At 41.8% G+C, this 14182-nt stretch overlaps 1 protein-coding gene across 1 annotated transcript; it reads right to left on the reverse strand.

Annotated features, from left to right (window-relative positions):
• Positions 1–5721: 5721 nt before the first annotated feature.
• On the reverse strand, positions 5722–13295 carry LOC144517691 (fibulin-7-like). Its single transcript, XM_078249821.1, has 8 exons — positions 13127–13295; positions 10829–10988; positions 10364–10534; positions 9630–9755; positions 8072–8257; positions 7844–7981; positions 6967–7102; positions 5722–6774 (listed from the first exon to the last, which is right to left on the reverse strand). The coding sequence occupies exons 1-8, from the start codon at positions 13187–13189 to the stop codon at positions 6411–6413; spliced, it is 1344 nt and encodes a 447-aa protein (XP_078105947.1). The 5' UTR covers positions 13190–13295; the 3' UTR covers positions 5722–6410.
• Between the last annotated feature and the right edge of the window lie 887 nt (positions 13296–14182).

The following is a 14182-nucleotide window of genomic DNA, read 5'->3' on the forward strand; positions in this document are numbered from 1 at the left end:
AAGCCTAGAGCCCTAAATGCTGTAACCCTGGCACTTTCAGTCACATTACCTTTGTGCACTTATGATATAACACTCCACATATCTAAAAATAAAATAATAACCTATATTAATGGGTGTCGGCTTGACTGCTGCTGTGTGAAAGTTAGGTGTCCTTGCCAATCAATGTTCTCTGTCATCACACTTCATATCCAATCATCACCTAACCTTTGTCCTGTGGGTAGGCAGGTTCAAACACAAAGACATGTAGTGCTCAAACTTGATCTGTGATTGAGTGACATACTGTGTGCACCATGATGCTGGAAGGGTAGAAATTAAAGCCAGGCCTCTGACCACATACACTACTGTTAAAGGGATGCTTCACCAATTTAGCATTAAGCTTTGTATCAGTAGAAACCCGGTTTGTAGAAACCGATGACGCAAAAATTGTCATTTTACGTCATCGGTATACATTTTTCCAGAGGCAAAGGACTACAGCCAGTACTTCCGCATAGCCCATAGGGGGTTGGACCTCGGCTTTTTCCGGAGATTGCCGAGGTAAAAACAAGTGTCAGCCATCTTGAATCATCGCTTAGCTTCTCAGCAGAAACAGATTTATTCATCCCGAAGGAAATTTTAGAACAACAATTATGTGCATTCAAACTACCGCACACGTGTACCACCGGGATACATTGGTACAGATCGGAGAATATGCTGGAAACTTTATTACAGACCAAATACTCGATGCAGCTTCGCCCGCCTGCTATGGAGACCAGCGGTGTTGTTCGAAGCCTCTGCCCGATAAAGGGACATCATCAGCGGGGAACGTTGAACGAGTGTGCCGGTGGAAAACTAACGCTAGCCGGCCACCTGTTCCATCAATCCTGCTTGCAAGTGTCCGCTCATTAGACAACAAACTGGACTACATCCAACTTCAACAAAACTCCCAACGCGAGTTCAGAGACTGCTGTGTTTTTGTTGTTGTGGAAACAATTGCTGTATCGGACTATCCAGCTAGCTACCAGGCAGGCTGCTCTGTCGCCGGGTAAGACTAGCTAGTGGAGGTGAGCTGTGTTAACACAGACTGCCTGGTGCAGAAATGGGGGTGCTTGTATCCAACTAACTGCTAACTGCTGGTGAAGTTTGTGACTGTTAAATGCCGACCATTCTACATTACACGCAAATTTGTATACTTTGTGATACAGCCCACCAAGCACTAATGCTAGTAGCTAGCTATGTGTTAGCTGAACTTTAAGGAGCATATCATGTGTATGCACTAAATGTAGCCTATTTCGTATGTCGTTTTCATATATTTTAATTGTGTAACCAATTGAGCCACGGTGAAACGTTGTTTCGTGTATATGGTTGAAATGACAATAAAACACACTAAAGTTGAGTTGACTGTCTCACTGTCTGTCTGTAACGGTAGGCGTGGCTTGGGAGTAGACGCTAAAGCAGCGAAACAAGTGCATTCTGGGATTTGGTGTCTTTCATCCACATGAGCAAAAAACACATTTTCTGGCTTATCTCGGCCTAGAAGCCACCAATTTCTAATTTTTTTTCACATTTCTACTACATAAGTGACCCAATTTAAAGATATATTCATCTTTCCAACGGTGAAATATCCCTTTAATGGAAGTCCCAGCAGGGTTCAGCCATTGGGTATGTAATTGAACTTGTAGTGTGACTTCATTTCATTATCAGTGCCATGTTCAGTCAGACTAAATCGATGCACCTTCCTCTCACGTGATACAGTAAGTGATTGTATTGGGGCTGTGATGTGATCCTTCATGAACACAAACGATAGTTACGTATTGTAACTCCAGATTCTATGAGTATAGGCGCAGCCCTCTAAGGCTACGCTATTGGGTTTATCCCTTCGCGCATGCGCAGTCATGAAGATTTCTTTCCTGCCCTTGCGTCCAGCACGGGCTTTCAACTACGTCCGCAGAAACTGTAAACAGCAGGACCTGTTGTTCATCTCCCAACATCAGCTTTTTCTTCAGCTGATGTTACAGGAGCAGGTGGCCCAAATCTTAGAGGGCTGCGCCTATACTCATAGAATCTGGAGTTACAATACGTAACTATCGTTCTATTTCGTATAGGCTTCGCCCTCTAAAGCTACGCTATTGGGTTAGGGCGAAGCTGATGTAGTCAATGTCACCTGCGACACAGAGCCCACGAGCAGAACATAGACTAACTTTTTTCTCTAATGCACTGACAGGAGATTTGTATCAGATAAAACGTTATTCTGATAAGAGAGCCTGCCATGGTAATGACTTGGCCTAACTGCTCTGATAAATGACGTTCGGGGACCTTTCACAGCAGCGTGGCTGCGTTGTTTCAACGGTTTTATTAGTACAGTTAATCCCACGGCAAGACCAGCAGCAGCATGCTACTACTAACGTAACGATAGCCTCTCTGTCTCTGAGTGTGAGTGCAATGTTGATGCAATGTTGCACGCAACTTCATGAGGGGAGGGAGGGGCTGGAGGCAGCTCCTCTGTGTGCGCTGATTGTAGGCGTGCATGATCAGTGAGAAAAACGTATCATGAGTGACAATATACATATATATGTGACACCCGCTCTCCTCCCAGCACCCAGTGCAAGAGGACTCATTCTTCGTTGAGTGTGGATAGGACCGAGTGGGTCATGGAGGGCTCAGACATATCACGCAGATAGAAACGGATGAATGGGCATGGGGATGCCCAGGAGGCCGCTGCGCAGATGTCGGCTACTGTCATTCCTCTGAATAAGGCAGCGGACGCCGATAATGCCCTCGTAGAGTGTGCTCGGATGCCCTGGGTGATTTTGAAAGGGCCGCTCCTCGGGAGTGTTCCCTATAATGTACAAACAGCTGCTGTGTCTGCCTTATGTCCGCCGTGCGTAAAACGTAGTGTGATAGCGCACACACCGGACACAAACGGTGAAAAGCTTCCTCTGCATCGTTGTTATGAGGCGGGGGGAAAAACCCTTCGAGGGAAAACACTCTCGACCGAATCCCATTGGGGTGTGAGAGAGCGCACGGCGGGTTTCTGTCATCTGACCCCCTTCAGAAAGCGCTTCACCAGGGGGTGCGCAAAAACCGTCCTCTCTCCATAGCCTTCGTGGCAGGACAAGATGGCTGCTGCGTAGGCTTTGACTAGACGGAACCAAATCATTATCCACCAATGTTTGGAGATAAGTCAACACGAGAGGCAGGGGACACGATATGGGGTCCGCACTCTTCTCCGTGCGCCAGCGCTGGAAAGCAGACCAACGCCCTGCGTAACACGCTGTAGTAGAGGGAGCTCTTGCGTTCTGGATAGTGAGCACCACGGCAGGGGGCAAGCCTAGTCTCTGCAAGCGTTTCCGCTCAGCAGCCATGACCGGGGGATGAAATATCGCACCGTTCAGCTGTGACAGAGCGTCCTCGCGCCACGTAGTTGCCAGGTAGGGCCCGCCAGCAGCTGAACCAGAGTCGGGAACCAGGATGCGCTCGTCCGGTTGGACAGCTCTAGGCAGTTTATGGTTGATAAAACCAACAAATCAGCTTAAAGTAGAGGCAGCATTTTGAGCTTGCGGCACATCTCCTCTGGGAGCAGCAGGGGGCAGTGTAACACCATGATTTGAAAATGCACAGGAACAGGTTTTTCTTTTGCAATGACTTTCAGATTTAAACACAACAATAAATATACTTATTGGTATTTGACTGGACAGTAATTAAGTATGCACGGAAAGAGAGAGGGGTTACAGAGAATACAAGTAAACATCAGTGTTTTAATGGTGCAAGAGCGGATCAGGTTTCTGATTGGATTTGAAAATGAGGTACCCTACACCCTCATATCCTGTCTGCTTGGTACTGCACCGAACTGTAGCTTCCTTGACCACAGCAACTGTGGCAGCACTACTGGCATGCCTGTTATTCCCTCTCCTTTCTTCTTTCCCTCACCTGCATGCCCACGTTAAATGGACCGGAGCCAAACTGACTGTGGAGTCCTGTCTGCACTCTCTGGAGCCTCAGCAGACCCAGTCACACTCTCCTTTGTTCCATCAAACTTCAGAGGAGACCGAGGTATTCCCTTTCAAAAGTAAGTACCAGTGATAACCCAGCCTGCTGTCAAAGAGAGTGGGCTGGTTTCTTATGAGTGTACCTCACAACCAGACTGAGATCAGGATATTGATTTCAGTCCCCGTACACACTGCCAGCACTCATTAGGAGGGATTTGTTTTATCTTTACGGTGTTACTCAACACATTGGAGAGAGCTGTAGAGAAAGGGAGAAGGTGGATGTAATATGATAAGGTAGAGGTGGGGAGGAAAAGAGAGGACAGTGAGGGGTGAAAACTGAAACAGTGCAGACAAAACACCAGATTTCCGACCAGGTGCTCTCATAGGAAGACTTTCTCAGAGCCTTGTTTGTATATATGTGTGTAAGTGGCTGTTGTGCAACAGGCTGGACCTCACACAAGCAATGCAGAGTAAAAAACACAGAACGTATAAGCTGTAGATGAGTAGAGACGGGTTTTATTTGGGTTTTATGGGGGGACAGGAGTGGAAAAGAAGTCTAGTTAAACTTCAAATACTGAATCATCACCTTTTTTAGATCCCTGAGGGACAGAATTAGCCCTTGTGTTGTCCTCGAGTTGAATTTGACCCGTTTTCAAAGTTTTTTATATCAGGGTTTCATCAAATTGCCTAAAAAATAACATGGATGCATGGATGTACGTTGTATTGAACCCATCCTCTGATCTTAACTATTAGTCAAAATAACACATAATTTCTGCTTTTTTTTAAACTATAAGATTAGGTATAAAGCATTGAAATAAGTGACAAAAACGTTTAAAAACAGCGTCTAAAGCATTGAAAAAAGCGCCATAAACGTCAGAAAGAGCACCAAAAATTCAACTTTGACAGAAGGACAACAAGTTCATGATCGACGGGAAGACAACACAAGGGTTAAGCACTGCCTCGCAATTCCCCTCTCCCTCTACTTATTTTCCCATTAAGACACAAGAGGCAGCAACAGAGTGAAGAACAGTGAGGTCTATCTTGCTGTGGTAATAAAGACAGCAGTTTTTAATTCAGCCTGCACCCCTCCACCAGTAACTGGCTGGCTGGAGTGAATCATCTTCTATTCAGCCATCACTCTCTGTCTGCCTCCCTATCTCCAAGCATCTTTTTTGTTCACTCAGCGTGCAATATGGTTTTAGGATCCAGTGGCTAAAGCTCCCCAGCCCCCTCAGCGGTGAGTCTTTGCCACAGTATGGAGCCCTCTCTGCACCTAAAGACATGCTGATTGTCTCCAGTGAACCTACACTTTGCCACACTATCATACAGATGCACTTTTGTGTGGCGTGTAACGCCAAGAAGTAGATAGATGGTTGGGGCAGCACAGAGGTGACACATTTCATCACACATCATAAAATGCCACAGTTTTTCCAAATATACACCTCCTCATGAAGGGAAAATGATCACACAAACATTACTTGCAGGGTGCATGTGCATTTTTCTGTGTGTACTTGTAGCAAATTTAAAAGTTAAAGTTATTCATGCACTGTACACAGTGGCTCTTTGAGCAGCCTGTCTTTGGCAGTCTGTCTGCTGAACAGCACTGCTCTGTACTGCAAGAACTGAAGTGTTTCCTAAACAACCACTGCCCACATATATCACTACATGTGTGTTTACATATTTATATATATATATATATATATATATATATATATATATATATATACATATATATATATATATATATACACATACATATATAAAAATATAAGACTGCTCCTACAGCACATTGCAGAAGGTAACATTTGCTTTTGAAAATAAAAAAAAACTTTTAGGCTTTATATGGTGTTTTAATGATTGTATAATAGTTTTACTGAAACCAGAATATAAATAAAACATGATAGTAAAGAGAATTACAAAATCTTCACAAGTCATGATTACATTTCCAGTATACATAACATATAATGTCAACATAGCAGGACGGTCATTTACAAAAATAGCACTTTCTTTCAGGGTGGACTGTTTTACTGTTTGCTACATCATGTCATTCACCTTTCATATCTCATTTTTGTGCAATAAATATGTTTCAGTTCATCAATACAAAACTCTTGTTCTTATATAATGAATCCAAAGATACATTCCTGAATTTGCATTTCTGTAGCTTATCACCAATGCCCCTGTAGAACCCATATTCTAAAACATTTATTGCACGCAGCAGTGCAAGACAGGTATTAACCATCCGTGAGAGTTCATGTGCTGGTTCATGATGACTTTACTACAGTTTTAAGACCTGTCTGCAGCAACTTCTTTAGCACAGATGGTCACCACAATACATCAGATTATCACACATTCATGACCAAATATAGAGTTCTTAGCTAAATCCTAAACAACCCTTTTCTTTGGCCTTTGTGCTCTATGTGTGTTTCCTCTTTCATCCCTCTCTTTCTAGAACTCATACTGGGAAACAAACATGGTGACTTTGGTAATGTACCTCCCCAGCTGGACTCGTCTCTCCAGCTCGCTCATCTCCACTTCTGCCTCCAGCGTGGCAGGGCCCTGCACGGGGCTCGCCAGCATCAGCTGACCTGTCACACGGTCTGAACGCTGGACTGTGAAGTGGCGCCGAGCTTGCCTTCCCCCCAGCAGGGAGAAGCGAAGCGTGTCACCCATTGGACGTAATGCTGAGACCCTGAACATGACGCGAGGAGCTGAAAGGTTGGACACTGCAGCCAGGTAATGGTAGGAGAAGGAATTTGGGGTCTGAGAACATGCCTTGTTGTCCACAGGACAGGGGTTACGTTCACAACGCCTGGAAAAAGAGTTCATCCAAGAGTGAGAGTTGGTTTTCTATGGAATCAAAGTAGTCATACTGTCAACGTTTTTATTTGGTCTAAGACATCATCCCCATATCTACTTGTAACTGTACATCTCAAATGAAAAAATCCCACTTATTAAAATGGGGGGTGAATTTGGAATGCAAAAAAAATTATTTAATGCTTACATAGGCGACGTCTTGACATATGTTGCATTAGGGATTTTGGGACAGTCCACGCGGATACACTGGAAACCGCCATACGTATTAATGCACATCTGGTCCTTTGTGCAGTTGTTCTGTCTGGTGGCACACTCATCAATATCTGTGAGAAAACATCCACACAGTAAGACATTTATTCAAACAAAAAAGTTAGCTGGGATATCATTGTATGAATAAGTATAGTAATTAGTATTTGATCTTTAATTTTTTTAGTGATTCTTCATGAAACTTGCTGTACACAGTAATTAATAATAATTTGATGTTGGTGGTTTTGGTACTTAAAGCTTGAGTGCGTAACTTTTGGTATTAATGAATGTCTGTTACATTCAAGCCATTGCCAAATGAGTTGCTACAAAGCTAATAAGCTCCACACAACTCTCTCTGTATTTCTCAGTATCGCTATGTTCAGAAGATGGTGGCATCCGGTGACTTTCCCGCGCAGAAACTCAAGTCAACTCCTCCTTGGCTACTAGCAACTGGTAGAGGAGGGGTGGGGGCGCGATCACAGAAGGCTTGTATCATGTGGACGCGCCGACAGTGTTGTTGTCATTACTTAGAATTCCTCATGGGGGCAGAAACTACGCACTACAGCTTTAACATATTAGGCTTCGTATTACATGTAGTCTAAGCAACACATATATAGCAATGTTATATATAAAAATAGGACACCAGACCAGAGGTGATTATAGTTGTTTTTTTTAGCTTTTAGCTTTATCAGCAACATTTGGTATTACAGAAATTTGTGAAACAACATGTTGTGGAATACTTTATGTAATGTTGAGTGCATATTTTTGAAATTAAGAAAATAAAAAGTGAAACAAAACACAGTAAAAGAAAAATGCACCTTTACAGCTGCGTCCATCACGGGTCACATTGTATCCAACGGGACAGGAACAGCGGTAGCCTCCAGGAGTGTTAACACAAGTATGTAAACACAGTCTCCCAGCCTGGCCATTATGGAACAGCTCACATTCATCTATATCTAGAAGTGAACAACGCACATGCAGTTGACATCCCACATGGAAAACTAAATATGTATTAGATTTAGTCACAGGGCAGGTATTAGTCGTACCAGTGCAGGTGTTGCTGTCCCTGCCAGAGATGGTGTATCCTGGCTCACAGGTGCAGTGGGTGGTCCCCTGCACGATAGTGCAACGTGATGGACGGACAAAGGGCCCAGTGGTGGCAGCTGGCAAGGTAGCAGCAGCAGCGGTGGCTGGGGAGGTGGCGGCAGAGGTGTTTGTCATGGTGACAAAGACTGAATGAGGAAGACAGGAAAGAGGAAAAGTATGTGTGTTCATTCCCTGCTGTAATTAGATATTTCAAAGTTGCCTTTTTTTCAGTCCAATTAAGTATTGTGCGCTTTAATCCAATGTGCAGATAATCTTATTGTGCAAATTCAACATTATTTCATGAAAACAACCCTAGCTTGTAATTCAGTTGGACTGCTGTTTTTAAATCTTTTTTCAGGGTTTGGGACAATTATACTGGAATTTGTCTGCAAGTCAAAATCACCATGTGAAAATGTTGGCATCACTCAGCCTTAACCTATTTACACAGATAACGTGATGTCATGTTATTTTAATAAAGACAGTTTGTCTCTGTTAGAACTAGGCCAATAAAAAATCTGCAGTAATATAAGCCGTGTCGACATTATAGTTTGTCTACGAGAAAGCACTGACAAGTTTATTTTTCAACAGTACAATGTCCTGCTCTGTACATATTCATATTCATATCTGTCTAAATTCATTAAAAAACTTATTTAAGGAGTCCCTGAAGAAGCCTTTTGGATGAGAGGCGAAACATCTTCAAGAATGTCTACCAAGTCCAGTTGCCTTTGTGTAATCTAAGGAGTCATTCCAGCAAAATGTTTAAATATATTGTGTTTATGCAAACAAAAAAAACATAATCATATATGTCAGATAATCAGATCATAATTTTAAAACTCTCAATTATTGATATCGGCCTCAGAAATCCTGTATCATAGTCGCCTGCATAGTTGGTATATAGTCACTACGTCTGACAGGATTTGTCACCATGCGTCCATGGGTGCAAAACTCCTGAGTGAGTGAGTGAGTGAGTGAGTGAGTAAGTGAGTGAGTGAGTGAGTGAGTGAGTGAGTGAGTGAGTGAGTGAGTGAGTGAGTGAGTGAGTGAGTGAGTGAGTGAGTGAGTGAATGAGTGAGTGAGTGAGTGAGTGAGTGAATGAGTCTAGCCATGATTGTGACATGATGAATTGTAGCTAGGATAATTAGAGCCCACAGAGTGGGCCATTGTCTAATGACCAGCAGACCTACAGAAACCAAACTATATGTTAGCATGGAAATATCAATTAAATAGTGAAAAACAAAACAAGCTGGAATTTAATAAAACCCACTTTGTGGTATGTAGCACTGGCTTGTATTGACAAGCCAAACTCCTGGCCAATATAATCTCCTTTAGCAGCAGACTGGGAGGATTTGGATACTAGCCTATAAGAAATATGCCCTGCAGTAAAGTGTGGAATATTTATTTGTTGTATGTATCTCCAAATATTAAGGTATCCAAACATTTGGTGCAACCCAAGACCCAAACCTCAAGTGTTAAATGCACTACAACTTTAACATGTGTGTGTGGTCCGATTTTACCTACATGTTGGCATGGGGCTCTGGCAGGTAGCTCCAGCCCAGCCTTTGGCACAGACACAAGAGAAGTGGTTCACTTCATCCACACATGTCCCACCATTCTGGCACGGAGAGGATGCACACTCATTGATGTCTGGGGGAAAAGAAAGAAAGGAAGGTTATACAAAGCGACTCCATTGCTACACTTGAACCTCCTAGAGATACAAGAACATATGCAACCGAATATCTTTGATGTTTGAAGATAAGAGAATGTGACATCATTGCATATGCATGCTAAAGAGTGAATGAGAAAGAAATGGAGCAGATGAGTTAAGGTTAGTGTAGGGCAAACCCTGTCTTGATCAAACAGCCTTTGAGCTGTTATCTTAAAGTCAGCGAGCTGTCAGAGGACATACAGATTGGAATATCGCATGTCACGCCATTCAACAAGCTCTCTCGACAACTAACCACAGTACATAAAGAGGAAATATGATCATGAGTCACATGAGAAATGTATCTCTACATAGAAGAAAATGCATAATGCACAAAAAGAGGAAAGGCAATAGAGAGCAGGAGAGGGGAAGGTTACAAAAGGACGATGACAGGGTTGTAAAAGTGATCAGTGGGTTAGATAACAGGATGAGTGATGGTCAGGGCAAAGAAGAGGAAAGACACTGATGGGAAGAGGAATGAGGAGGAGCCAGAGGAGAAAGTGACCATCACAGAGGGCCAGGTAGCAGAAGATCAGCCCTGGACTCTCACCTCGGCAAGTGGGCTGCTGGCCGCTCCAGGTCAGGCTCTCTTGACAAACCCTGCTCTCTGATCCAACAAGCTCATAACCAGGGTCACACAGAACGTGAACCTCATGGCCCACGCCGTGTGACTTGCCGAGTTTCCTCCCATTGATAGGCGCGTCCAGTTTTGGGCAGGTACCTCAATGTGATTGAAAAAAAGCAGAATGGCAGATATTTGATTTATTATTTATCTCGAACAATCAACAAAGTTGCAAAAGAAAACGAAACAAATTAAACCACAAAATTAAAACACAAACAATCAGAATTTACCAAAGACCAAAAAAAATAATACAGGATAAGTTCGAGAAGGAGCAGGCGGAAGCATACAGCTTATAAGCTGCCCCTACTTCACAATATCATAATATTACGAAACAAATAGATATGCAAACATCTGACATTTGAATGAATCAGTCTTTCTGAGGGTTTTGCTTACTGTTGATTGCTCTGGTGGTCTGCTTCCCCGTGCTGCTCTGCAACAGGTTTATTTTCTTCTTTAGGTTGCGAAGACTCTGCAAGTAAGAGGCTTCATGGGCTGAGAGAAGCTTCTGGACTTGCTTTAGAGAGCCCTGTATTTCCTGTCTACTAGGGCAGTCCTGGAATAAAACAGAGGGGATGACTAATGTCATGAAGTGTTGATGAATATTTCACAACTTCTTCAAAGTTGTAATTCACTAACAAGATCAATCTATGCGTGCCATTCTTTTTTTTTTTTACAATCCACATCATTGTAAACACTTAATTCAATGATGTTGATATGAGAAGTTAATGATTTTTGTTTTTGTACAGCATTTATGAATGTATTGCACTGTACTATACATAGTGTTACTATTTGGATCTTCAAAGCTGCAGAAACACTATTTCTTCTAAACTTCTCATGAGTTTTCTTAAAAGGGAATGCTGTTTTGCTGAATTTATGAATTAATGAGTCGTGAAAAGCTACTCCTCTGGCTCAGGTAAGTTAAAAATAAATATTTGTCGACATAAAAAAGAGACCGCAGGACCACAAGCCAGTGATGTCATTGATGTATTAGCCAGAGAACTAACTTTTCATTCATTCACAAGACTCACAATTATGTTTGGTTGATGATTTTTTTGTTTTACAACCAAAAGATCTAAAGATATTTTTGGTAGTGTCTGAGCCAAAATATTTAGTAACCTACAAAAAGCTTTCTGTAGTCACTACCAATTCTCCATTTCATCACGTTCAATTGTGTTGCTCTTTCTTTCTGTCTTTCTTTGCACAGTGCTGTCTATGATTATTAAAAGTACAATATGAAATCAAATCAAGGCTCTAATCAAAACTTGAAAAACAAAGTCTGCTCCACTATATGTAAACAAATGAAAGCCTGCTGAAAGAGTAGGCCCATGAAGACCTGTGCAGTACAGAGGCTGGGCTGTTACTGTATATGAACGAGTAAATGCAGAAGGATCAGAGTATGTTTGGCCACTCTAAGTATTTGCAAGCAGCAACCTCCTCCTCTCAAAGCTAGATACTATAATTCAGTCATAAACACAGGAACACCCTCTGAAGGTTTAATATTCTTGTGATGTTTAGGTGTGACCCCGTGTGGATTACAGAAAGTTATAGTCATTTTAGAAGAGGGGATGAAATCAGCAACAGCTAACTCGCTTTTTATGATGTGCTAGATTTAGGGGTCGGGGTCAGTACAGGGTATTAACGCCCTCAGCAGAAACATTACCTGTGCTACAACCTCCCTTTCTATTGGCTGCAGGGGCGAGGGAGTGGCACAGACTTGTTTTCCAGCCATGTCCTCTTCAACAGCGTCATTCTACGCCTTCTGCCCTGTCCTCTCATGCATGTTTTCAGACAACCAATTAGTGTTTCGTCCAGCCAGGGTTATGTAAGAAGAGTCAATATTTGTTGAAAACACCTTTCTGATTTGGACAGAACTGGGGTTTGGAGAGGCTTCAGTCAGCCGGTGGGGGTGGCTGGTGTTTATAGTGCAGTTGTCAAAGGCCTCTTTCTGCCTGTGCTTAACAACATTTCACATGGCTTCATGTTAAGAGGAGGCATGCAGTACTGGAGCTCAACATGTCAGTACTGTACTATTAAATCTAACTAGAGTTACAACTTTGAGACACTGAAATGCAACTTTAAACTTGCCCTCACACATACATACACACCTAAATCATCCCACTCTCATTCTTCCTTATATTAGAAACACAATAAAATATGCTGGCCATGTTTCAGTAACACACATGCACAGTGAGCAAAGGCCTAAAGAGAGTCATTCACAGACAGATGCAGCTTTTTGGAAACATTTAGCAGGATTGCATTGAAGCACAGTATGTATATATATATATATATATATATATATATATATATATATATATATATATATATATATATATATATATATATATATATATATATACTGTTCATTCACTGGAGCCTCTGGGGTCTTGTTTCTGAAGCTTGCATGCAAAGTAAAGGTGACTCAAGGTTTGCTCTGTCAAAAACCTTCTATGTTATGCCAAGCAAGGGCATTCACAGTAGGAGCTGTTATGATAAAGGTTACTCAGATTTTTGTGTGCAGTTTTTGCCTTTTAAGCCATGCATGATTAAGTTTTTAAGAGGCATGTTGTAATCAATTACTCAATTAAATAGTGTCTTTGTGAGCATGTGTTAAGCCTTTCAACTTAATTGAAATGATGTCATATACTCTAAAAACACCCAACTGCATTAGCCTGTGACATTGAATTCACTCACCTGTCCAAAAGTAGGATGGAGCGAGCAGAAACACAACAAGGTGATGACAATCGCAGCAATCATGTTTCCACTGATCCCAATCCGAAGCGCAGTCCTCAAATGTGTTAGAAGTCGCAGGCAGTGTGAACTTTGAGTGCGTGCATGGACTCCAGGTGAGAGAATGACCACAGTGGAAAAGCTGCTCTAGAGAACCGTTGAGGAATGTTGGGTTTACTCTTCAGGAGCCAATCAGGGAAAAGAGACTTTAAGAAAAATGTGACCACATTATTATCCCTTTACTTAACTTGGTGTGCACTTCCTCTCCAGTCAAAGCAGCTTAGTTTATATCTTGTTTATACAGAAGTGGAAGAAAACTGAGCTCTACTGGTAAAGATGTTCTGGATCATGCGTGAGATGATAGTCATGAGGATCATAACCTGCTATCACTATTTTTTTTTTTTTTTAATCTTATCTGATATTGTTAAAGGCTTGTTTACAGCAATATTTTTAGATTAAACCGAGAGAATATTATCAGTAATGTTAAATGAAAACTACATACGTATATTGTAGAAAAAGGTTAAAATATATATATTCTAAACTTTTTATTTATTTATAACTATACATAATCTTACTGATTTGACAATATGAAACCAGAACTTGAAACCAGAATGCTGCATTTGTGACCTGTGATGGACACTATGGTCAATCCCAGTGATGGAGAGACGCTACAGAGAAGCTGTGCCCTCTACAGGAATATATTCATACATGTATTCCTGTAGTGTATATTATTTAAACTGAACAAAATCAGACAAAGGGCCATACTTGACCTAATGGCTGTATATCATGACAACGGGCTCTGGGTGGCGATATAGCTATGACAGTGGAGTCAGGAAATATAAAAACATTAATGAAGATGACAGGTAGTAAATATTTAGTTTCCCTCTGCAGAATATATTATTACTGAAGGCCGATGGTACAATGGGGAGTTACAGCTGAAAAATAAAGCATTTGTTTATTTTTTCAAACCATATTAAAACATTTACACACAGCTCTCATTTGCTTTTTGACACTCAGCAC

Source organism: Sander vitreus, chromosome 1 (genome assembly GCF_031162955.1).
Source record: "Sander vitreus isolate 19-12246 chromosome 1, sanVit1, whole genome shotgun sequence".
Classification (NCBI taxonomy): domain Eukaryota; kingdom Metazoa; phylum Chordata; class Actinopteri; order Perciformes; family Percidae; genus Sander; species Sander vitreus.